The 26,335-nt window shown below is 44.6% G+C and overlaps 1 protein-coding gene across 5 annotated transcripts in view; it reads left to right on the forward strand.

Annotated features, from left to right (window-relative positions):
- RERE (arginine-glutamic acid dipeptide repeats) overlaps positions 1-26,335 on the forward strand; it is a 204,189-nt gene that overhangs the window by 78,402 nt on the left and 99,452 nt on the right. For all 5 annotated transcript variants that reach the window (XM_051786293.1, XM_051786295.1, XM_051786296.1 and 2 more), the window contains exon 3: positions 760-830. In XM_051786293.1, the coding sequence (XP_051642253.1) occupies positions 760-830 (71 nt within the window). The remainder of the gene's footprint in view (positions 1-759; positions 831-26,335) is intronic.

Below are 26,335 nucleotides of genomic sequence, written 5' to 3' on the forward strand. Positions count from 1 at the left end.
CTTGTTTGGCTTTGGGAGCAGCATCTTTGTTGTTTAGCAGGCTTTGTGTGAGTTTTCTGATTTCTAAGGTCATTATCATTAATCAGGCACTTGGTTCCCATCCCTGCAGTAATTCTATTCCAAAGGCACTGCTTTTGTTGTAGCTATTGCCAAGCCTGTTTTTAATACAACAGCCCTTATGTTACAGCAACCTCGGAGGGTCCAGTTGTCAAAAGCAAACAAAAATAATTACTGTGTCTCTGTCATGTCAAATGTAACTGGAGAAAGCCCAGGCCTTCCCTGAGGTAAATCTAATTTACTTGGCTGTGTTTCATCTGGGATTGGTTGCCTTGGTTTTCTTCACAATTAGAAGAGAAAATATGTTAGTGCTGGGTTTTTAATGGCAAACTGACCACACCAGATCTGATTAGTTCCCTCTCTTATTTTGATCTGGTTCATAGGCTGTGACCTGGTCGTTGTTATTAACTCAATCCAGAGTGGGCTTTCAATGACTTTCTTTTTGGTTTGGTTGTTTTTTTTTTCCCAGCAAAATGTCTATTCAAATCAAAGTTAATTTTTATGCAGTTAATTCCCTTATTTATCATCATAAATAGTTTCTATTCTTAGACCGCGCTCGGCATAAATTACACGTTAATGCAAATGAAATGGTGATTCTTTCAAAAAGCTTAGGCTGTGTTTCAGTTTTATCCTGTTTTTGTGTTCTTTCTTGGAGGTACAGAAGTTAATTCCCGTTATTTTTAAACTCTTGTCTCTTTAAAGATTGCGTTTACATCGAGAGCCGCCGGCCCAACACCCCCTATTTCATCTGCAGCATTCAAGACTTCAAACTGGTAAGGAAACATTTTCACATCTCCTTTTTCCCCTGCCCTGCTCACCAGTGAGGTGCTGATATTTCTTAGCCTGTGTCTCTTCCTCCAGCTCCTCCTGAGTAAATCTTTCCCTTCTGGAACAGGAGCTGTTCTGCTCTTAGGACAGTGACCTGCCTTTGCTTTAGGCTCAGTTTAACTGTGCAGCTCAAACTCTGCTCTGTGCCAGTTTTAGCTTAGCAGAAATATTAACTTGGAGCTGAGTGTTCTGGGGAAACTGTGGCTCAGTAAGTTAAATTTTTTTTCCTGGGAAGTTAAGTTTGGCTGTGCCTCTTTCCTCTGGCTTCCTGTAGCTGAGCTGTGAGACTGGGAATTCTTCATCTCAGCTGCTCCTGGACTCCCTGGGAGACCAGACCCAGTGACCAGTTCGATTGGGGAAAAATACAAAATAACATCCAAGAACACTTTAGCACTTTATTCTTTAAACCTGCAAAGTCAAGGACCTGCATGAGAACAGATCAGAGTTGTGGTTTGCCCCTTTGTGTCTGAATTTGCACATTTAAAAGGTTCAGTGTGTTCCTTTTCACCTGCTGGAGTTGCACAGAAAAGCACCCAGTGCAGGGCAGGAGCTGCTGCTTGGTCACAGCCCAGGGCTGGGGTTGGACTTGGCAGAGCTTTGCAAGCAGGATCTTTGAAAAGGAACTGTTCCTGCTCCTCCTTGTGCTGCTTGTTGGTGCTTTATTCAAGTTCTGAATAAATAATAAACTGTCCTTCTTACCAATGCGTTGTCTGCAGACACAGATCACCCAGGATCTGCTGCTCTGAGCTGTATCTTCCTTTCTTCCAAGCTTTTCCAAGTTTATTCTGTGAGACCACAGTGAAGGAGAACTTTGCTCAGTGGTGATGTCCGTGGCAGTGGTTTGGTTTGTTCTCTCTTCCCTCCCCCTTTATTTCTGGATTTGTTGGATTTGTTGGATTCTGGAGCTGTTGGATTTGTAGTTCTCAGGTTCTGCCAGTGGGAGAACTTGTCCCAGTCCCGCACATCAGATGCTTTGGTGTCTCCCTGGAATTCCAGGGGAAGAGTCACCATTCTGGGCAATGAGTTCCTGCTGAGTTGCATTAATTGTTCAGGGTATTAACAACAAAAGCTGAAGCTTCTCTTGTCAGCACTGGGCTTGTCCCACAAGTTGAAGCTGTTTGCAGAACTGTGGGAAGTGCAGTGCACTGTGTTGCAGTACCTTTACATTTTTGTGGAGTGGTTTCAACTTGACGTGAGGTTTGCTGGCAGTTTTGAATATTTGACATGGAAATAGTGTCCCTGTTTTATATTTATTTTTGCTTGCTCAGAGTTCTTTAATTTCTCTGTTAGATTTTTTTTTCTCCTCTTACTGCCATAATGCATAAAAATGACAAAACCAAAAAACTCTTGATGCTGATAAAAGCAGCAAAAAATGAATCTCCAGTGTGTGTGTGTGACCCTTGATTTTACTGTTGGGGGAAAAGGAAAGATGTACAGTGCAAAGGACACTTGATTTCTCTTCCAGTGTGAGATACCAACAGGAAAACAGTCTTGTTTTGCCTTCAGCTAAATATGTCAAGTGAAGCAGAGAAGTTAAAGTCAACAGCTTTGAAATGTCGCATGCTAATTAAATACATTATTGTGCTGGTTGTCAGAAAATGAAAGTTTTTGGCTGAGTGTTTGAGCCTGAGCCTGTGCTTCCTGTGGTTCTGGGTGCTGTTCAGGTGCACCAGTTGAGGGTGATGTTTTAGAACCAAAAGATGTAAAAAATTTAAAAATAAAAAGAGCAGTCAGTGAAAAATGGCACAGCCTGATGCACTTGTGTGCTGTCCTGCAGGGTAAAAGGTCCTGAGGATGATTTTGGGGATGAGACTGGAGTACCATTCAGCTCCATTCTTGAAGTACACTGAGGTTTAACTTGCTTTTCACAGGAGTATCTTAAATAATAATAATTAGATGTGATTTTATTCCAGAACTAAAAACTGGTTCTGCGAAGTTTTTTGGTGTCTTCCAGCTGAGTGTTCCAGAGTCCTCATAGCCTGGTGCAGTCACACAGCTCCAGAAGCAGATGGTGCAAACAATTGCAGAGCAGTTGTGTTTCAGTGTTTCAACCCTGTGCCTTGGAGAAAGCAGGAACTGTTCTTCTCTGCCTGCTCTTGGCAGTTGCAGCAGTTCTGGCAGGTGCAGTGGTGTCTTTGGATGCATTAGTTTATCCCTCTGTCACGAGTTTCTCTTGACATTAAGATGAATCAGTTCTATTAAAAATGATATTAGAGGAGTAGCTCTTTGCCTTTCCTGGAGAACAATTCCACTTCACCAACGGCCCTAAAATCCTCGTGAGGAAACTTCACTGACTCCTAATCTCTCTTTAAACTGTCTCTCTTGCCATCCTGTGTTCTGCCTGTGTTGCAGAGCTTGGCTTTTCCCCCTGAGTTGTATTAATTATTGTTTTAGGACAGGTATTAGTTGTTGGTTTAGGACAGGTATTGTTGGTTTAGGACAGGTATTGTTGGTTTAGGACAGGTATTGTTGGTTTAGGACAGGTATTAGTTGTTGGTTTAGGACAGGGCAGCAGGAGCAGCAGATGTGGTTCCTGAGCACTGAGAGCAGCTGAAGGAGCACAACCAGCTTTCTGGGTCTGTCTCTTTGGGTCCAAAAAACAAGTGATGCTTTCAGGTTGGCCGTGTGAGAAGCTGTGAAATTATCTGATCAATCCACCTGAACTGTGTTGGGAACTGTTCTGGATAACATTCACCTCCTCTGTCTGTACTGTTCCTGTGGTCCCACATTCCTTCAGGCTTTCAGGGATTCATGGAAGTGGAGTTGAGGAAAACCTGATTGCTGTGTTGTGTCTTAGGGAAGCTGTCAGCACAAAGGGCACTTGAACTGTCAGGTCCTTTCTGCTCTGCTGTTGCTTCAGAACTTCCATAACTGAGCTTTCACTGCAGGGTTAACAACAGCTCCAAAATCACCTCCAAGGATGTGTTGGGAGTCTCAGGTGTTTTCTGGGAACACCAGCAGTGAGAGAACTGCTCTGCCCTGGGAATTAGGAAAAACCTCTTGGAAAAAGCACAGTTTTCCCAGCTGAGGGAGCCTCCCAGAACTCTGCTGTCCTGGGGGCAGTGACCTGGTTGGGTGACCCATTGGTGTGGAAGGGAAACAGCAGGAACTGGTGGGAAAGAACTGAAAGAAGGTCGTGGAGAGTGATTCCTGTGAATCCTGTCTTGCTGAGACAAGGATCATTTTTTCCCAGCTGCCTCCAGAGACAGGTTGCTTAAATAAAAACGACACAGCACTAGAGCAGGCACCAAAGGAAAAAGGATGAGTGGGGCTTGGAGTGAACATCAGTTTTCTTGGCACTGGAGGTTTGTGCTGTCCTGCCCTGGGCAGGGTGGGGTTGCTGCACCTCTGTGTTTCTTCTCACTGGAGAAAAAGGGGATGCTCTGCTGTCCAGGCTGGATCACTGGGGGTCCCTGTTCTTCTCCAGAGCCTCAGGTGTTCCCTCAGGGGAAGGGATGTGTCAAAGGTGTAAAAATACAGAATAATCGTTCAGTAGCTCTCATGCTGTTTTGTGAGTTGTGATGGTTTATGCAGAACACTGATAAGTGTGTTCTTGGGAAATCCTCTGGTTTATTTTTGCCTTCAAATACTGAAGTGTTTGTGAATGTTGACCCTTGGAAGCAGAACTTCTTTTTCTTCCCCTTATGGAAAACGTTGGGGTGGCAGGTCACGTGAAAAGGTGTAATGTGCCATAAATACCTTTTCTTTGTTTGCTTCACTTCCCAGTTTTTGAATTATTGATACATTTTAAAAGTGAAATTGCCATGACCTGTCAGAAGAGTATGAGATGGTTGTCTGTATGTAAAAAAAAAAACCCAACAACCAGGAAGTTCCTAGATTATTCCTTCCCTGCTGATTGGGGTTTGTGCTGTCTGTGTCCCAGAACATTTTATTAATCTCTCTTTAGTGCTAATTCATTTTCTCTGGATTAATACTATCCTCTTTCAGGATTCAAGGCCAGATTATTCTTAAGGACTTTGATTAGGAACAAACTGTGGTGAAGCAATGTTTAAATCTGTGCTGGCTTTATTGCCTTCCATGTTTTTGTTGGTTCTCAGTTCCTTCTCTCATTGCTGGCACTCAATATTTGCTCTGTGTTGTAGGATGTGCTCTCCCTCCTCCCTGGGGCAGCTGAAGGGGTGGTTGGGTTCAGGTGTAAATCTGGATTATGCAAGGTCATGAGTAGCTTTAGAGCAACTTTTCTACCCTTGTTTTTCCCTCAGGAAGCACTTCTTTCCCTAATTTCAGCCTGTGTTATCCGGTTTACAATGTCAGTCACTTTAAAAATATTGTTTTCAAAAACAAGAAACAGTAAAATATAACTGGAAAGTTGGAACATGTGGATAAAGGCTGGAAGAGGGCACAGGAATGTGCCTTTAATACTTCCTTGACATTGCTGAGCAAATGTAAGAATGAGGAAAATGGTGTTCCGTGGAGGAGCAGAGCTGGGATCATTAACATGTGGTTCAGGGTTTGCTTACTGTGGAGTTTTCTGTTCCAGAACAATCTCCCAGCGTCGGGATTTAAATTACACGGGCGAGTCAATAAAATGAAAGCAGTTAATGCTTCGCTGCATTAAAAAAACATCACTTTCTCTGATTGTTGGTTGGGTTGGTTTTTTTTTTTCTGTGAGAAAATGTTCAGCTTGTTTACATCAGGAGTTGTCTCCTGGCTGTCAATCTGCTGCTTTCCCCCTTCCTTCTTCAATAAAACCAGTGCATTTTTAACAATGCAGTTGTTCCCACCTGTCAGAAATGCAAATTTTCCTAGTCATCAGGAAGTTAGGGAAGCATACTTTTTTTGTTCGTTGTCATTTGGCACGAGTCAAAACATCTTAAAAAAAAATAAATAAAAAATCTCCAGGCTTCCTGAAGTATTCCTTAAATACTCTTTGGTGCTACAAATCCCCTGATCAAAGCACAGCCGGCAGAGGAGCGATGACTGAGTCATGTTTGGGTTGGCACTGGAGAGGGAGTGAACAGGGGTGAATTGTCTGCAGACCTCCAGCTCTGAACTGCAATAATCCTGAAATAACTAACAGGGAATCCAATGCTGCTTCACTCCCCCCCACCCTCAGTGCTAATTTTTCCAGGATTGATCCTATCTCCCCTCATTCCTTCAGAGCAGAGCCTGGCTCTGGTTATTTATCCTGTTATTGTGGGCTCTGAATTGCAGTTCTGAGCTCTTGCTAAGAATAAATCAAACCTGGCCAAAATGGCTTTGATCTCCAGAGTTTCTGGCAGAAGGAAATGGATCTGGAATTTCTGGAGGAAATAGCAAAGGATCTGCTCAGCCAGTCGTGTTTTATCACTCACACCCCAGCACTTTGTGCTGCCTCATTCCACCCCCCAAAAAGAAAACAAGCCCTTTTTTTATCCCCCTTTTTTTAATTGGAGAATGCCATGTTTTGAAGCTGGAAGGTTTCACTGCATTTCTTTTTGGATCAAGCCACTTGAAGAAACAGATTTTTATTCCCTTCGCTCTGAGGATGTTGTTTCATAGCTATAAGGTGTTTTTTTTTTTATTAAACAGTAGTATTTAATGGTTTTCTTTTGTAGTTGAAGCCTTGACAGATCCTTTGCATTACAATCAGTGTGTTATAAACACTGAAGTTTCCCTTTATCTCTTTGTTAATGGTTAACAAGTCCTAAAACTCAGTCCATTCTCTTTATCTTAATTAAAATGTTGATTGTGGTTACTTCCAGATGATGAAAATACACGATTAAAACTGAGCTTGGCTGACTTGGATGAGGAAAAACCCAATTAACATGCAGCAGTTCAGTTCAAATGTGTGCTCAGTGGTCACTGGGGTGGTTCTGATGCTCCTTTGCTTTGGACCTGGAAGGGAAGGGCAGCCTGGGAAGCAGGAGGCAGGGAATCAGCCAGGCTGCAGGACTGGGATACTGGGGGTATGGAAGGAAAAGCAACTCAGATAATTTGTCATTTGTGCTCAGTGGCCCCACCAGAGAGGCACAGGGAGGTGTTTGAGGGATTCTTCAGGATATATTTAATTTAACATGGAAACCTGTGAACCTACTGGTGCAGACAGGGATCTGTCACCAGCCAAACACTGCCTTGGTGAAGTGCTGGTAATGATAATATTCCAATAAAACTCTTCTCCTCACCTTAAATAGCCAGTTGCTGGCTTAAATATATGATGCAACAGCAGTAATTGCATTTCAGATAGGAATATATTAATTATGTAGTGCATCTAAACCCCTGCGTATCCAGCTTTGATTACACGTCTCCATTTAAATATCAAAAGTGGTGCAGAGCCAGGGCTGCTGGAAATGGGTTTATCTGTATGCAGAGATCATAAAGTAAAATAAGATGACTGAATATTAGTGTTTGGGGAAAAAGAAACAAAGCACAAGTGTGGAACTTGGCCTAAGCCTGAACTTCCAGCCCAAGGAGGGAGGAATGGGAGGTTTGGAAACATCACAGTGTGAGTGTGAAGTGCTGATTAATTGACTGAAACCAGGGCACTTCCAGCTTAACTTCTAAGCTGAAAGGGGAAAACAAACCCATCCAAAATGAAAGGGAATGGGGAACAACTCATCCTGGAAGTTTATATGTGTTTTCTCTGGGATAACAAGGAGAGGTGAAGGGAGAAGCAAAGAAAACAGGAACAATAAAACCACTGCCAGCTCTGGTAACAACAGGATGACTCTGACCATGGGATGAGCTAATTTATACAAATAAACCAGGTCCTGCAAGTCCACCCTCTAATCCTGACGTTTCAACCTTTTTGGGATGAATTTCCAACTTGGATAAATGAAGTCCAAACTGCCTTTTTGAAGGTTTTCCTGTTTTCCAGAGAGACCCAGAGCCCGACCAGTAGATGGATTTCAGCAGCCACACTTCTGCTTTCTCATATTCTGCTTTAATTTGATGCCACATTTAAAATGCTAATGGCCACACTTTTTTTTTGAATCTGAGCATCAGAGAGGAACTTTTGAAGGCAGGAAAACGCTGGATTTGCCTGCACAAAAGCAAACATCATTCATTGTGATGCCTTTGCCCTGTGTTTATTTGACTGGAGCATCTCGGCTGTGGAGCTTTCTCCTTGAAGCCTGATTTGAATGGAGTACACAGCTGGATTGCCCCAGGGCCTTGTAACAATTTATAGTCTGGATGGAAAGGCAGAAGTACATAAAAAGACAGTTGTGAAACGCAGCCAGTGCCCTGTAATAGAAAATCTGTGTACGGTGACCTTGTCTGGGTGGGCCTGGGGGATCATTTCACTCTGATTGTAAAATGGCAAGGATTGCATCTCACCTGGAATGAAGGAGGGGAGGGGAAAAAAAAAATCAAAAGAAATTTGTTTTTCTAAATTATGCAGTATCTGCTTCCTGTCCTTTGCATTCCCCCTGCATCAGGCCTTGCATTTCAGCAAACATGTTAAATTTACATCTGTTATTCTCCTCGCTCTTACAGGAGCTGCTGGTTTTGAATGCAAATATCTGGGTGAGGTTTCTGTAGCCACAAGCATTTATGTATTTAAAAGCCTCATTCTGTTTGCAGATGAATTGATGTTCTGTTCCTGAACTGCAGCTGAATTAATTTGTGGCAAATTTTTCCTGGCCAGTTCCGAGGCAGGCAGCGTGACCTTTCCTTTTTGGGGTGGAAAAAATGCTGATTAATATAGATTTTTTTTTTTTTGCTTCTCCAGATTCATTTCTCCTTCTACAGTCAAGAAAAGGCAGAAAGTTGTTTTGTTTGTTTGTTTTTTTTTTTCTCCTCCAAATCTTTGCTAAACCTTTTCAAGGCCAGGTTGGACGGGGCTTGGAGCGACCTGGTCTAGTGGAAGGTGGCACAGGATGGCCTTTAAGGTCCTTTCCAAGCCAAACCATTCTGTGATTCCATGATTCTGGAAGTGCTCAGCCCTGCCTCAGCACAGCTCATTTTGCTGTTCAAGGGATGGAACAGACTGGCTAATAAGAGCCAGACGAATGAGACGTTTGAAGGAGCCCTGAATTATTTAAAATCAAAAATTTAGCCTGCAAATGAGATTGGCTTTTATGTCTAATGTGAAGCAGATTGAAAGGCTGCTGTGATTACAGTGGGGCACGTGTGGGGTGGGAGATTAGTATGGAAGTGTGGGTCCAGGGGCTTTGAAGGAAGTGGCAGGGAATGATGAAGAATCAGAGGTGACAGTTTAAGGATTGCATGGCAGGAGCTGCACAGTGATTAAATTCACTGATGCTGTCACTGAGCCGTGAGGCTGCAGATAACATTCTCTCCCAGTGCTGAAAACAAGAATCAATACAAACTCCTTGACAGGGGCTAAATTATTAAATAGAGCCTTCCTTACAATGTTTCATTATCTGGGATTTACCTCAGCTGGTGATTTGTCAGCGGCGCAGAGAGATTTGCTGGGCATTTTGTATGAAAATCATTCCCCATGCACATGAATCCAGTTTGATAATTCCCTTCCTTTTTTCCCCCTGCTCCTCTGGATGCTTCCTTTGCTTTCCATTGATGCCACTTGGAATCCTCACACGGATATTAAGCTGTGGCTCACAGTGAGGTTTGGCCCTGTCACATACGTGTAAAAATGAATTATTTTTGGTCTAAGGGACTGTTCTTTAAGAGCTGAGTTGATTTGCTGCTCTCAGGGTGTTAAATTAGCAGGGCATTTGCCACGGCTCTCAGGTGAGTTGAGCACTGAAGGAAGAGGCACGAGGCTGCTCCCTGGATTTATGGGGACTGGAGTTGCACTGGACTCGCTTGAAAAACAGAGCAACGTTCTCTTTATTTGGTGGTATATCTTGTGGAGGCAGGAGCAGAAACCATCCCTTCTGAGGCAGCTAAACCAGCATATTTTGCATTCCCAAGGTGCTCAGGGCTGTGTGGAGACACTGCATTCAGAGCTGGCTGATGCTGGCAAAGATCTGCGATTCCATCAGTGTCATTATCTTGTCAATTGAAGAATGTTCAGCATTTTTGTGACTTGTTTGGGTTCATGTTTGGGTTTTTTTGAGTGGCTTTGACAGTGTAATGTACCAGTGCACCTCACTTAATGTCTGCAGAGCTGCAATGTTATGTCACAAGTTCCATCGTTGTCTTTTGGGAAAGGGAGAGAGAGTGTTCATGTTTGGAGGGTTAAAAGAGATGGGAGCATTGTCCAGAAGGAGGATTAAACAGCTGGAAGTTAAGACTATATGGTATGTTTTTGAGGGCTCAAAGCCAGCTCTTCCTCCATTTCCTTCCATATGGCCTGGATGTTTGCAGTTGGAATCCAGACCTTAGAACTTCGGGCTACAAAGAAATACAAACAAACCCCCCACAAACAAACAAAAATACAAACAAACAAAAAACACCCCACAGAATAATCCACTGGGTTTTTGTTTGGGGGGTTTTGGTGCTCTGTTTCCCCTCTTTCCCCCTTTTTCTTTCCCCTTTTTCTTCCCCCCTTTTTCTTCCCCCCTTTTTCTTCCCCCCTTTTTCTTCCCCCCTTTTTCTTCCCCCCTTTTTCTTCCCCCCTTTTTCTTCCCCCCTTTTTCTTCCCCCCTTTTTCTTCCCCCCTTTTTCTTCCCCCCTTTTCCTTCCCCCCTTTTCCTTCCCCCCTTTTCCTTCCCCCTTTTTCCTTCCCCCTTTTTCCTTCCCCCTTTTTCCTTCCCCCTTTTTCCTTCCCCCTTTTTCCTTCCCCCTTTTTCCTTCCCCCTTTTTCCTTCCCCCTTTTTCCTTCCCCCTTTTTCCTTCCCCCTTTTTCCTTCCCCCTTTTTCCTTCCCCCTTTTTCCTTCCCCCTTTTTCCTTCCCCCTTTTTCCTTCCCCCTTTTTCCTTCCCCCTTTTTCCTTCCCCCTTTTTCCTTCCCCCTTTTTCCTTCCCCCTTTTTCTTTCCCCCTTTTTCCTTCCCCCTTTTTCCTTCCCCCCTTTTTCCTTCCCCCCTTTTTCCTTCCCCCCTTTTTCCTTCCCCCCTTTTTCCTTCCCCCCTTTTTCCTTCCCCCCTTTTTCCTTCCCCCCTTTTTCCTTCCCCCCTTTTTCCTTCCCCCCTTTTTCCTTCCCCCCTTTTTCCTTCCCCCCTTTTTCCTTCCCCCCTTTTTCCTTCCCCCCTTCTCTTCCCCCCTTCTCTTCCCCCCTTCTCTTCCCCCATTCTCTTCCCCCCTTCTCTTCACCCCTTCTCTTCCCCCCTTCTCTTCCCCTCTTTTTCTTCCCCCCTTCTCTTCCCCCCTTCTCTTCCCCCCTTCTCTTCCCCCCTTCTTTTCCCCTCTTTTTCTTCCCCTCTTTTTCTTCCCCCCTTTTCTTCCCTCTTCTTCTTTCCCCCTTCTTTCCCTTTTTTTCTTTCCTGCTGTGATTCCCTTCTTTGTTTTTGCCCCACTTGGCAATTCAGAGGCCCAAGCAATCAGAATTTTCATCTCTGGCTTGTTGCCACATGAAAATTGAAGGCCTGTCTGGAGGCTGTTGAGGATTCACCCCCAGGAAAAGACTCTGGAGCTCCTTCCCTGTCTCTGGAGCATCCCTGGTGTCCAAGGCTGTGGCAGACAGACCTTTAATCCAAGCTGACCATCCCTGTCAGCTCATCTCACGTCACAAAACTGCTCCCATTCACTGCAAAGCTGGTTTATTTTGAGGGCCAAACTTCTGTCTAAAAAGGCAAAGGGAGTTTTTTAAGAAGTGCAGTGGGACAGAAATAGGGCTGGCTGTGAAGTCCCACTCTGGCTCTGCAGAACTGCCAGGGTGTTGTTTTCCCTGGGTTTAGCAGGAGGAAAGCAGGAAGCACAACTGGGAGCTGAGGGGGAAGGCAGATGTTGAGCAAACAGGGAAAAACAAGAATATACCAGTTGTGGAGTGTAACCCCGAGTGCTTTTCCCATGCTGGGTTAGCAGGAGGGATGTGTGGCTTATAAAGCTGTAGATAAGAACACCTTTATTAGCAGTGGATTGATTGCAGATACAGGAACCACAGGGTTCAGTAACACCCCCTGTATATTTGACTTGCCCATATTTACTCTTCCCTTCAGCCCTTTGTCACAGCAGCAGAATCTTCACCACCTTTTACTTTTTTTTTTTTCCCATTTTTTTCTGTCTTGTTTCCTCCTCCTTTACCCGAAGTAAACCTGTTTACTGCACCTGCTGCTGAGATAATTGACTGCTAAATAAATCATTACACGCCAGCTTGAAAATACGGAGGGGAGGGGGAAAAAAAAATTGTTATTTCTGGCTTTTAGAAGAAAAAGTATCAAATTGTACATTAGCTGCGGTTTTATGTAGCAAGGGAAAATGGAGTTAGAATAAATTTAGCCATGTCCTCTAGTGTTGAATCGTGAGGGCATCTGTCATGTTTAATAATGCTCCTGACCTTTAGGATTATTGAAGTTGAAATTTTCTCTCTGGTCATTTGGGGGTACTTGAGCACTGTCAGATTTCTCGTGTCTCTGCTGAGCCTCCAAAGACACCCTCGTAATGCTTCGTAAGCTGGCAAAGATAATTCATTAAAGAAATTTGTTTTCCCGCTCTCAAAATGGTTTCCTGAAGGAATGTGAAATGTCACCGTGGTCACTGGATTTTAGTGTGTGTGTCCCATCCCTCAGCAGTGCTGCAGCCTCGCTGCTGGCCTTGGAATCGCTCCACCAGGTAATGCTGATGCTCCTGGGAATATAAAATGCTCAGTGCAGCACCTGGAGGTGCAGGACACAGCAAACATCCCCCAAAATGAGCCCTGTGCTGTCCCTGAGCTCGGGGGGAGCTGGTTTTGGGGTTATTCCATCTGTGAACTGTCACAATAACCATGGTGGAGGACAACTGAGATGCAGAAGCATCTTCGCTGAGCTTGTGAGTCCTGGCAGGGTGCTACAAACTAAAACCTGGGCAGAAAAGAGTGATACATAACATGGGAACCAGGCACTTCTGGTTGTTCCAGCTGCACTGGAGGAAGGGCAGTTGAGCTGTAGCATGGTACCCTCTGGAAAACATTCCTGAGACTCCCTGCCTGAGGTCTGTGGGGCGAGATCTCTACAACAGAAGGTGGGAGGTGGCAGCTGCCTGCAGTGTTGGCAGCCTTGGTACAGAAACATCTCCACCTGCATCTCTGTGGGCATGTGAGCATAGTCAGAAATCTCTGTTCCTCCTTTCCTGCCCCGTGTGCAGTTGGCTGGACTCTCTCTTCCCATTTTTCCTGGCTTCCTTAAGGTTTCAGGACCTGGGGCCATGCCAGGCTGTTGGCACACCCCTGTGTTATGTTGCAGCTGCCCATGGTTCTTGCCCCTCTGGTGTGCTGCTGCTCCAGCAGGCAGGGACTGGCTGTCCAGAAGGATCAGCCAGTATTCCTCTTTACTACACCATCCCAGGATATCTGAGTTGGGAGGGACCCACAAGGATCTTCCAGTCCTGCACGGGACACCCCAACAATCCCACCCCGTTGGTGAAGTGACAGACACGGGGCAAGGGGTGGATGTTCTGCAATGAAAGTTTTCCTCATTATCCCTGTGGGTGTTTTTTCCCTGCACTGCCCCTGCTCTTGCTGTGTGAGTGTTGTGTAGAGCAGTTGTGTTCTGCAAGACAAGGGATTATTTGGCCTGTCCAGTAAATTTGAGGTTTGTGCCCCACAGCACGTCAGGAGGGGTTGATTTTTGTGTAGGTTAAAAAATGCTGGGAAGGGTGTGTGTTCTGCTGGGGAGAGGTGCAAAAAGGCTGGCATGTGGAAGGGAAAATAGTGTGGATGCTCTTTGAATAGCTTAGATGTGTTCTGAGCTTGAGTGGCAGGAAAGGCAACATCTCCCCTTTTGGGCAGCAGGGACTGATGGGGCCACTTAGGAAAATGCTTCAAGTCAGCTCCACCTTGTGACCGGCTAATAGAGCTTCAGAGCTCCTGCAAATGCTGTTTTCTTCCCTGCAGAAGGCAGGCAGGTCTGTTCAGAGAGCAGGGCTGGGGGTTGGCAGAGCCTCAGAGTCACCTCTGTGTGAAGGAGAGAACCTGTGCTGGTCCCTGACTGGGACTCGGAGCGAGGAAAACGTCAGGATGTGATGGATGTGCATTTTTGACACTGTAGTCACTGAACACTAGTCCATGGAGAATTTGAACTTGTAATTTTGATTAAAGTGATTGATTTTAAATCAGCCTGAGTTCGTTTTGGGCCATTAGAGGGTATTTAAAAGGAAAATAACTTTAATTAAATTAGGAGCGTGTAAGCATCCTGCTCTGCTTTCTAAGCAGAACTTCTGGGGGGTTTTAAAATCTTATTCCCTTCAGTTGTTTGTTGGCACATTTTAAGGTTAAAAGCAATGCAGAATTATTAAAACCAACAAACTTGTTCTAAGCAAACCCTTAAACTTCATTTGAAGTTTTTCCTTTGAGAAAACACCCAGGTTATGTTGCTGTGTAAAGCAATTCCTGTCCATCCACCTGTCTGTGCTCCTCATCCACCTCCTGTCAGGAAAGGCTGCACAAAGTGCTTCCCTTTTATTTGTAAAACATCCTTTTTAGGCTACAAACATGCCTAAAACATTCAGTTTATAGAAAGAATCAAATAAGGAAGATAAAAGGCTCTCTGTGTTTCGCTGCTGTGAAATGGGAAGACATAATTTATGCTCTGGATCTCCCGTCGTTGTGATTAGTGACCTGAGGCTGTTGAACTTCCTCTTTATGGATTGGGAAAATGCTGTGACAGTTTTCAAGGGAATTGCTCTCTTTGAGTTTAAAGAGATGAAAATGGGTCTGCTAACAAGGACCAGCTTCAGTCTGTGCTTTCATATTCTTCACATTTTTTTTTTTTAAAAAAAAGAGAAAGAAAAAGGCAAAAAAAAAAGGCAATTGGCTGCTTTGATATGTGTGAACCCCAGGACCCTGCCAGACACAAGCTGCAGAATGTGGAATATCAGACAGTGCTGCAATGGATGGCAAGGGATCTGCAGGAAGGTGTTCCCTTGGATGCTTTTTGGAATGTCTGTTGCCAAAAAAGATTGGGAAATAATGCTTTCCAAAAAGGAAGCTGCTGTTTGCTGTTGGTGTCCCCATTCTGATGTGCTGTGATGGTTCACATACTGAAATCACAAAGCAATTCCTAAACCCAGGAATTCTTGATCATGATGATGATGATGATGATGGTCACCAGCAGGGACTGTGATTTAGTGTTTCCCTGCCTCAGCTGGGGCAGGTTTGTAAGGAAATACTTGGAAATTGTATCCTGATTTTTGCTGCCCTTCAGTGGGATTTCCTGCACCCTCAATTCATCCAATGTAAACTGCTGGAATTTTGAGGTAGTTTGGACCTTTTCAGCTAAAAACTTCACTCTCCAAAGTGCAAAATTCCCCCAAAGTGGTGAAATATCACCAGAACCCTTTATCTGGGGGTTCAGCTGTCGTGGTCTCTGCAGGGTTGGGTGTAACCTGTGCTGCAATCCCTGCTCTCCATCATCCTCCCCGGGCTTTGGGAAGGGCACGTCCCTGGAACATGCTCCATCCCCCTGGAACATGCTCCATCCCCTGGAACATGCTCCATCCCCCTGGAACATGCTCCATCCCCCTGGAACATGCTCCATTCCCCTGGAACATGCTCCATCCCCCTGGAACATGCTCCATTCCCACATGTTGGCTGTTCCTGGTGCCAGAGAGGCCTGATGGATCCCTGTCCCTGGTGTTTAATATTGATGCTGAACGTGGAGGGGTGATTCAACCCCTGGGCTGTTTGTTACTAAAGACATCGGGCCAGGAAAATAAACAGCTGGGAGCATATCTGGGGCATTCCTGCCTTTGAAAGGCATTAACTGCCCAGTAAATATTTAAATGTGAGCTAATATTGCATTATATTACAGATTAATTTATTGCTGCACTCATTGGAAAGCACTTGTAGGACAAGTGCTGTAGTTTGCAATAGTTCAAGCGTTGGGAAATGGGTTTGGATTTGTCAGTGTTGCTTGTGCCAGTGCATGAATATTTGATTTTATTTCACTTTGCTAAGGTACTGAACACTCAGTGAGCTCCAGGCCTTTGAGGTCAGGTTCCCAGAGAGATGTTACAGCCAGAACTGAAGACAATTGCACAGGCTTCTCAAATATGTGCTCCAACACTGCTTTAAACAGGCTTCTCCCTTTAACACGAGTGTCAAAGAGAGGGAGAGCTCCTGATTTTATTACATAATCTCTAACACTTTAATTTTTCCCAAAAGAGACTCCTCCTGCTCAGCAGTTTGAAGGACTGAGTTCATGGAGATGTTAAAAACAATCTCCTAACTCCTGCTGAGAAGCTGGCATTTGTTAAGAGGAAGCTAATCAGAATCATGAGCTCCCTCTAAACCAGTCTAACCAAGTTTTATACAAATTTCCTGAATAACTTTTAATAATTTTTTTTTTTTTGGTAAGGTACTCTGCCAGCTTCTGCATTTCTGGGTAATGGTTGCACACAGAATTCTCCTGTTTTCAATAAGTGTCTGGAAGAACTGGCTGTGATGATATGCTTGGTAGAAACCCTTGTGCCCAGAACAACAAGGGAAAGGCAAAAACCTTCATTAACATTACAGGAGGATTTCAGAGGCAGGAGCCTTTGAATTGGGCAAAAAAATGGGTTCCATCCAATGCCTCCAGTAATAAAGTAAATTAATTTGAGGTCTACATGAGGACTGAATGGTTTATGGAACTACTGGTTGGTCTCAAAGTTATTCTGCTGCTGGATCCCTGACTGAATTAACACCTTGACTTTTTAAAATGGGAGCTATTAGTGGCTTCATTTGTTAGAGCTGTAATGCTGTGACGATTATATTGCCCAAGACAAACGATTAGCCTTAGAAACTGTGTGTTAGCTTGGCTGGCTGTGTTCCCTTTCATTCCAGCCAGAGTGCAGATGGTGTCCGTGGTCTGCACTATATGTTTAAAAACTCTATTTCTGTGTTTCACAGCTCCTTTTCTCGTGGATCATCGTAGTTGTCTGGATGTTTATGCTTTCAGTGCCTGAGAAAAGAGGTCTTTTTCCTTTGTATCTCTCTCTCCCAACTTTTCCTTTGAGCATTTTTCTTTTCTAGCAGGTAAATGGATCCATTTTATTCCCAGTGTAGTTATTTCTGATTTTAGTGGTTTCAATATCTGGCTATTTCCAGATGAATGGAGCCCATCTTTCCAATCTCCGGGTTCAGATTAGATTGCAGCCTGTGGAGCCGGTGTGGGGGATGTTTATTTAGTACTGATTTCCATATAAATACAAAGAAAAAACACCAAGTCTGGTGCTGCTAATTCTAGCTGTGGACAATCTGTATCAGAAATGTGGGATAAGAGCCAGTTGTATCTTCTACAACTTGACATTATTTTTTTAAGATTCCTGCTTTGTTTTCTTGATTAGCCACTCTGGTTGTTGCACACTAATTACTGGCAGTGTTTTTATGAAGGCTGTGTCATGCCCCTGTTTATCAGCCAGTGCCTGAACAGCCTCACATGAAGCACGTGTAGAAAGCTGGTTTTTTTTTTTTTCCTGCTTTAAAACATTGGCTTGTTCTATAACACACGTTTTGTGCAGGTTCTTAGAGGATGTAAACGTTGAAGTAACTGACCATTTCATAAGCAAATTACATCCTCCGAGGAGCTGCACAAGGAAACATTTACTTTCCAGGCATTTATTTTCCAAACACACTTTGTTTCCTGATGGGAACAGCATTGGCTTTTGTGGTGAAATGGCCAAGTCACAGGATCTGGCTAATCAGTCTTTATTTATTTTTTTTTCCTTTCCTTTTTATAATTTCAAACCCCAGCCTGTTTGAAGAGGTGCTTTAATTTTGCCTGTCCTAAAATTCCCCTGCCCATGAGGCGATATTTCAACAGCCCTGTGACTGTTCAAACTCTGGGCAGGGTTTGCAGAGCAAACTGTCTCCTGATTGTTTTATCCTCCAGCTCTTGGTATGTCTTTGTTCAAAGGTAAACCCCTTGGTGAGATGGTAAAGAAAATGTGGCCTCTTGATATTTAAAAGGTGAGAAATCTATTTAAACTGTATATGATGGCTTGGAACAGCCCCAGTGCCAGGTGCTGCTTGTGTTAATAGAAGTGATAAATACTGCAGCTGGTGGGGCTCAGCAATTAGATTGGAGCTGGATATACCATAAATGACATTTAATGGCAAATGCCAGGCATGGCCTGAATGGTGTCTTCATTTCAGTGTTGCACTTCTTCGGGATGATGCTAAAAAAACCTTAATGGAATTTAATTACCAGAGCCTATGTTGGATGATTAGTTAAGTGCATTTGTGGTACCATTAGTTGGAGGTGACTGTTTGCTCATGGTGCCTGGTTTGCTGGACCCTGTGTGGGGTGAGCCCAGCAACAGGGATGCTGAGGAGGGTCCCTGTCCCTCCAAATTCCCTTCTGTGGGAAAGGCATGATGGATTTGGGAGAGGGAGCACACATGAACAGGCTGGGATCAAAAAATAGTGCTTGTTGCTTTTTCTTCCAGTGATTTGAGTTACAGCCTGTTCGTGGCTCCTCAGCCCTGTCTCTGTGAAGGGCTTTGTGATATTTGTAGGATCACAGCAGGGATGTGTCACCTCCACAGCTTCCCCTGTGCTTTGCCCCCTGGCTGTAACACACACACAGAGGTGCAGCAGCTCAGGGGGTTGGGAAGGATCTTCACCAACAGCAGGAATCCCAGAAAACGTGGAGATGTGGTTTGCTCAGACAAAAATAGGATGGATCCCACTGGCTGTGCATCCACTGGCTGTGCATCCGTGCTCTGCTTCCCTCTTGGGAATCTGTGAAGGTAACACCAATTTTATCTCATCAGACACAGCCCCCTTTATCTGCTCCGGATGCAGGGCTGCAGACAGCTGGGGATTGTCCCCAGGAAGGGAGCAGTCAGCTGGGGAAAGCTTTTTGTGGCTCTCAGGGGGAGGAGGAAATGGGTGGACAGGCTGTCTCCCAGCCCTGCCAGGCTCCTTCCCGGTGCTCGTCCCCGGCAGTGACTTTGTGCCTCTGGGGTGATTTTGTGCCTCTGGGGTGACTTTGTGCCTCTGGGGTGACTTTGTGCCTCTGGGATGATTTTGTGCCTCTGGGATGATTTTGTGCCTCTGCTCCACGTCACCAACACCGGGAACCACAGATGGGATCCCGGGAATGTCAAAGGGAAACGGAGCAGAAAGATCCCACAAAGGGATTAAATGAGCTAGCAGGCAATGACCCATAACCTTCATGGAAGATCTTATCATAGTTTTTTTTAAGCCAGTCGGGGTTTAAGCATAACTGCCTTTTTTTTTTTTTTAACAAGGTGAAGTTATCTTTTGTCATTTAGGGTTGCACTGAAATTTTAAGGGTGTCTTTGTACTGGGGTGTATTTCACTCAAAAATCAAACCAGGTGACTTGCTAATTCTTTTGGCACAGCGAGCAGCTTTGTTTCTAGTAAAGCTGAAAAGTTTATGGAATCAATACTGCAGTTTGTTTTAAACACAGACATCTCTGTTGTCATTACCTGAAATGAGTGATGTTCTTTTTCTCCTTTAAAAACCTGGATGAGGCCGTGTTCAAGGGAAGATGCTTGAGTGACACTAAATAAAACTAAGAGCTGGGAGGTAACATCAGTGCCAGATTGGTTGAGTTTTGTAGAAACATGCTCATTTGGTTGAGCTTTGTCTTAGAAGTGCATCCAGTTGAAGCAAACGAAATTCAGTGCTAACTCCTGATGAGGCAGATTTTGCTGTTGAATTCCCTGAGGTTCAGGCAGCCTTTTAGTGCTGTTTATTGCAGTTTCTGAGGGATCTTTGCCCAGTTCTCAGCTGCCAGAATTATTCTTTGTCTGTCGTGTGTGCCCGTGGAGCTCTTGCCTCGCCCCACCAGAACATCTCGTGCTGGGGAAGGTGGCAGCGTGGCAAGTTTGGGTGGTGCAGTTCTGGGGATCTGAAGGCTGTGTTTTTAAGACAGTCTAGCAGCTCTAATGCCAAACCACCCACACTGGGAGACAACATATGGCAGCCACTCGGCATTAACATGCGATGAGTCGCTCCTCACCCACCGCTCTGCTGGAGGCTCCAGCCTTGGGGGCTGGTTCCGAGGGTTTGGCTGCCTGGCCACATCCTGCCAGTGCCCAGAACAGCCTTGCACACGATGTGTCCTGATGAGAAACTAATTTTGGCCACGTTTTGCACTGTTTTAAAGGCGTGGGCAAACAGATTGTTGTTTTATCCATCGCTATGTGTGGGTAGGCTGAGGTTTGCAGGTATGTTGATGGGACTTTCCCCTCTTCTTCTGTAGGAAACAAGTCTACAAATAACCTGTCTGTGATGTTTGGGCGTGTTTGTCAACAGTGTTGCTTCCAATTCTGTAGAAACTGCAGCAGAGACCAAGAGCAAAGAATATTCTCACCAAAGCAGGGTGGCTCTGAGCAAAAGGCCTGTGTATCCTGGAGGTGTCCAAGTGCTTTGTGCACCTGCATCCCAGTGTGAAAGGTTGGGATTTAGGGCAAGGGGTGTGTGAGGCGTGTTTTACATCTCAGAGTTACTTGTACACGAGGCTGAATTAATTTGCAGCCCCGCCGAGGTGACTTCGTGAATTCCAAAACGAGTTTAATTTGTGAGTAAAAAGGACACAGGGAAAAAAACCCGTAAACAGTCACCAAATGTCAAGCGCGAGGCGTGGCGAGAAAAATCCGATATTGTTTTGTCAATAAACTACGCTCTCTCCTGCACAGATCACAGAAATGGGCCTTTACCCTGGCAACAGCAATATTTGATACCCCGGGCAGCTCGTTCCCAGCTCAGCTCCCACTCGAGCGAAGCCACTGATCGATTCTCCCCGAGCCCTCTCATTTCCTGCCTCCCCTCAATCAGCCCTGCTTTGTGCCCTGCCTTGTGCCCCAAATAAGCCACCCAGGCGTGTTCCTGTTCCAAAAGCTCTTGTGATGGAACAGTCATTAGATAACAGGTTTAGAGGGGGCAGCCTTTGTGTGGGTTCAGGGCGACAGGGACGGCCCTGCCCGGGCTCTTGTGAGGATTAATCTGTGTTGTTGCCACGTCCTTGCTTTCATTTCCCATTTTTTTTTCATTTCTTGCTGAAGGCTGACAATGCCTCTGTGTTTGCAAGGAGTAATTATGTGTTGCTACGCGGGCGGCTGAATTAAATAATCAAGCTGCAAAAATAACATTCATTTGGAGTAATAAACCTCTGCATTTCCAAGCTGGGTTTGCCTGGCTTACAAACAGCTGATCGGGTTTCCTAATTAATTAGCAAGCAGCCTACAAAAAGATATCCTGAGAATGTGAAATTACATGGGCTGTTGTGGAGGGGGAAGAGAAATAATCCTTGCTGGATCTCTTTAGCTCCTGATACCTGGATAGTTTCATTTGTCCCCCCCCCCGCTGCTTTTTTTTTCCCCTCCTCACTGCTTGAGTGGTCTCTATTTTTCTTTTTCTCTCCTCTGAATATTAGTAAATGTCAAAATTCTAAGTGTAAAAAATAGCTCTGCAGTTGGAGTAGAAATATTGGAAGCAATTGCACATGGCAGGGAAGGGCCAGGAAGGGATGGAGGAAATCAAATGTACCACTGGAGTCAGGCACGTCAGGGAGCATCATTGCAACTGTTTGTGTGGAGTGAAATCTTTATTTTAGGGGGGACAAACAATGCCCCAAAGGAGGAGGTTAATTTCTGTTGCTAAAAAAAAAACCCCAACCCTTGGCTTTGTGGGGCCAGAGCTGCTTTACTGCTGTGCACAAGATGTTTATTTTTACGCTGGTAAAATATTTAACGTGTAAATTAAAATACTGCAGAGAATTTGGTAGCTTAGAATGAATCCCATTATTATCATTTCTTCTCTGATGGAAAAATTTCGTAGTGAAAAACACGTTGGAAAGGGGGAGATGTTCTTTTCCTTGTTCCTGTTTTGCTGTTTGTGCCTCTGAAAGAGCTGCTATTCCCCCACTCCCTCGTGCCCATCTGTCATCCCCAGCATTTGGGATATTGTTTCCAAAGCTAGTTGTGATTTAACATGGATCTAAATAGGGCAAGTAGTGAAGTACACTGATTAAATCCCTCTGGGAGAAGGTGCAGGACATCTGTGGTGGTTTGCACAGTGTGGTTACTCATAACCCTGGAAGGAGAGTGTTGGAACCTCGGCAGCTCCGAGCTGGGATGAGCAGGAGCTGTGTTGGGAGCCTGTCCTAAGGAAAACAGGCACCTTGGAATTATCACAGGGGCTGTGGAAATCACAACATTCCCTACTTTTAAAAGAGAAACCTGCAAGATTATTTTTTTTCCTCCCTCCGAGGCAGGGGCTCATTTTAAATCGAAGTTGACCAGATGCTTGTGAACTGGGGAGGCTTTAATCCAGTTACAGGTTCCATCTCATTCTTGTTCCATGCCCAAAACTGATTCATGTTGTTTCAAAGGAGCAAAACCCAAAATGTCAGCACGAACAAAACCCCCCAAGTGAGCACTTAGTGAGTGCTGCAGCAGAAGACAATATTTTCATTTAAGGGGAGAGTGTGGTTTTGTAGCACAGGGAATCGTTTGGAGCCGCCAGAAAGACACTTTGAAATTTAAAAGCACTTGCCACGGCTGAGTCTGAATTTGGCAGGTGACTGTCTGCGGCTTTTCAGATGTAAAGGTGTTAAAAAAAAAATTAAAAAAAAAAAAGTCACACTTCAGGAACTGGGGGACACTTCTTTTGTGTGCACATGGCTCTAAAATAAATAGTCTGCCACAGAAGTTGGCGCCTTGACACCTCTGAGTATAGTCTGCTTTATAAATGACATACATATTTAGAAAGTTGGCTGACAAAATAGCATGTCTAGGAATTTCTGTGCAGTGAAGGATGTAAATGTGAAAAGGAAGACTCTGACAGACGTTTTATATATTTTTAGGGAGATTGAAGCTTCAGGTTAAAACCCACAAAATCATCCGTATTGGAGAGGAAGTACAGAAAATGCTTCTCAGGGTGAAGCTTTTAAATTAATTGGACAAAACTGACCAAACCTGGTAAAAAGAGTGATTTAGGAAGGAGATCACACCTCCCCCTTAAAACAAACAGAAAAACAAACAAAAAAAACTCCCCTAAACCCCACAACCCAACCCAACCAACCCACATCCCAACCCCAACCCCTGCCAGCAGAGCACAAATAGCAGTTTATTAGTACAGTGGCATATTTTTGGTTGCAACCTTATCCAGAGACCTTTCTGTAAAAAAAACTGATTAAAAAAGTTACACATCCCATTGTAAATGATATTTTTGTCCCTGCTTTCTTTACTTGTGGAGGCTCCAAGTTATTCCATGGGCAGCATCCCACGATTCCATGACCAAGAGCCATCAGCACCGTGGAGCCACGAGTCTGAGAATCTTTAAAGACTGGCCATCTTCATCCATCTTCTCATTTCTAATTCCCTTCAGATGACTTATTTAATAGAACTCAGTGTTCAGAAGTTCAGGGTTGAAGTGGGTGTAGAGTCTGTGTTCATCCCACACCATTTGGCCTGGTTGTGTTTTGGTTTTATCCCCTGTTCTGGTGCAAATTCTAACTTCATGTTTTTTCTCCAGGGTTTTAAAAGATGCATTTTTGAACTGTGGTTCTCTGTGTTAGGAACCCCCTGTAATTCCTTTTGCTTTGTCCTGCCCTGTGCCAGCGTTTCCCCCCTGCAGGCTCAGCCTGAGCCATCAGTCCCACTCCTGTTGGCAGCACAGGGCCATTCATCACTTCCCTAAAAACTCCTTCGATCCAGCCCCGCCTCTCGAAATCCAATCTCCCGGCTGAGACTCTGATTGCAGGGGAGGAAATGTTGTTGTTCTCCTTCGTGTGCCGGAGAAACCTCAAAACCCCTGGAATGAAGCACAGGGAGGGGAACAACTGAGGCATTCCGAGGGGTTCCCACTCGGAGTGGGAAGTGAAATATCTTCCCATCAAATTCCAACGCTTCAGCTGGCAGAAAGCTCCAGCCTGTGTGTAGATGTTATCCTTTTTTTTTTTTAAACTGTGGGATTTTTGAGTGATGAGGTGATAAAATGCTGCCAAACACAGTAAATGCTTTGCCTGCCTCCTTTGTGTGTTCATGTGTGAATATTCCTGATGAGCTCCTGGGTAATCCCCTGCTAGCCCATTTCTTTAGTGCATATTGGGGAGCATTGGCAGTGAAGCTTCCAGGGGATGTGGCAAAAAACTTCTCTTTGCTTTGGCTGAATGGCAAAAAAGGGTATTTTGGGGGGAGGACAGAGGGTGAGGTGGTCCCTTATGGCAGCAAGTGGGAAAACCTCACTTCCAGGCACTGATTTCTTCTCTCCAGAGTATCTGAACCCTTTGGAAGTGCTGACCTTGGCCTCATCCCTGCCCTGCTAAAAGCCCTGTGCTGTTCTAGGGTAGAATTAGAAACAGAGAGAGGGAAGTGGGGTGATGGCATCACCACCTCCTTTAGAGCCTTGGCCTAATTCACAGAAAAGCTGTGACCTCCCAGCTCCCTGTGATGCCAAGGAAGCAGTGAAAACATTTCAGTGTTGATCCCTTTTTGTTGGAATATCATCCCAGTGTGTGCAGATGTAAAGGATGTATCTTTACACAGAATTTGTACACCCTCAGAATTCCTTCTGCAAAACTGTCCCCTCTTAGCAGAGTTGCAGCCTTTCATTCATCATTTGCTACCTTTGTCCTCTGCTTTTTTTCCAAAATATAATAATTTACTCTCTTTTCTTGGATCTCTCCCTTGGCTGCTCGTTGTTGTTCAGACTTGGGATGGTTTGGTTTGTAGGTAACTCTTTGTAAGCGCCTTCCATTCCTGATTTCTAGTCCTCCTCCTCCCCCTGATATCATTTGCTATTCAAAACCACCTCCACCACCAAGTCCCAGAGTGGATTTTTCAGTCCACCTTCCTGGTTCCCCATACAGATGCACTTGTGCCTCCTTCCCACTGCTCCTTGGAGGGTTGTATTATTTGAGAGCCCCCTGACTTCAGTGGCACAAACCCAGCAAATCAAAGCATTAAGCTGTTATTGCTTGTTGTAAACTGCCCTCATATAAAAGGGAGTGGGATTTTGTGCCACAGAGGGATGGTTTGTGTGTTCAGCACGAGAGTGGGGGCTTTCTCCTCCCACCTAAGGAATGCAGAGAGAATTCCCAGAGAACTGCTTGGGCTGTTGGGATGTTTCCCATCATTTCAAGCAGTCCCTGTTAGCACTTGGTGAGAGGGTAACAGATTATTTCCTTGTACTTATTTTGTCTCCAGGATTCAGGGAGGCTGCTCACAAAAGCTGTGCTGCAGGAGAACAGACGAGTCTGCAACCCCAATTTTGGAACAGCAGGCGCCAGAAATCAGAGCTGCCTCTCACTCCTTGTCCTTTTGATGTTTTCATGCATTAGACAAGCTTGTTGGCTTTGATTGCAAACGTGTTATTTAAAAAAAAAAACAAACCAACCCAACAGAGCAGGATCAGGTTTCTCCTGTACAGCCCAAGTGTTGTTCTTGAATGGGCTTTGAGGATTCAAGAGCATCTCGTGTGGAAGTGGTGGATCAGTCACAAACTTTTCTGGCACAATGCTGCCACTGGCAGTGGTTTTCTGGTATTGCACGTGGTTCTCATCAAAGGCTTCACCAAGTGCTTTCAATGGGAAGGTTTTGATGTTGTTTGGGAAGCAGAATCGCTGTAACAGCAACAGGAGAGACAACAGGAACCTTCCGGGCCAGTAACCTGTGGTTTAACTTGGAAATGTCAATGTTTTAGGAGCAATCCTAGAAGGGTCTGGAGAATTGTAATCCGGAAAAACACGAACTTGCAGTTGCCTCATGCCAAAAGAATGTTATTTTCCCTCCAGGCTTTTGTTTCTTCAAGTGTTTTGGAACAGCAGAAGGAATTGCTGACCGAGGGGTTCAGAGATAAACTGAAGCAGAGTCTGTAATGACTTGATCTAAAAATTCTCTTTTTAAGTGGTGGTTGTGCTTCAGTTTCCTTCTAAGAAGGAACAAATTGGTGGCTGGAGAGTCTCAATGAAAAAGGAGCATTTGAAGAAGATAGTTCTGTGTAAATTTTACTGTGAGGTTCATGAGCAGTCAGAGCCTGTAATTATTGTGATTGAAGTGCAGTATCCTATTCTTCTGTGTAATAAAGAACATCTATGATTATGTCTGAATCCATCTGTCCCTGGGGGAGGGAAAATTCTATTATCTCTTAGTTTCAACTATTAAAAAAGAGTTGCATTGAATTATGTTACTATTGGTATTCTTTTTTGCATGTTTGGCCATAAATACTTCATGGCTGTAGAAATAGCAGACTAAGACCATGCTGCATGAGGCCAGAAATTCCAATCCTTTTCTAATCCCTGCCTTTTCTTTTCTCGGGTTAATTAATGTGAGTGAATAGATGAGTGTTTGCTGGTCAGATGCACAGAGAGACACAACTGCAGGAGGTTCTTGTTGCCTTTGAAAATCCATCTGTCCCTCAGCACATTTCTCCGGTTCGGCGTCATGGAAACGCTTTCCTCCTTTTTGGGTTTTTCCTCCTTTGTGGGTTTTTCCTCCTTTTTTGGGTTTTATCTCAGGTTTCAGTGTGGAAAACTTAGAAGGTTGTGTCA

This window comes from Manacus candei, unplaced genomic scaffold (assembly GCF_025592945.1).
Source record: "Manacus candei isolate 608988 ecotype Guabito, Panama unplaced genomic scaffold, ASM2559294v1 h1tg000022l, whole genome shotgun sequence".
In the NCBI taxonomy this organism is placed as follows: domain Eukaryota; kingdom Metazoa; phylum Chordata; class Aves; order Passeriformes; family Pipridae; genus Manacus; species Manacus candei.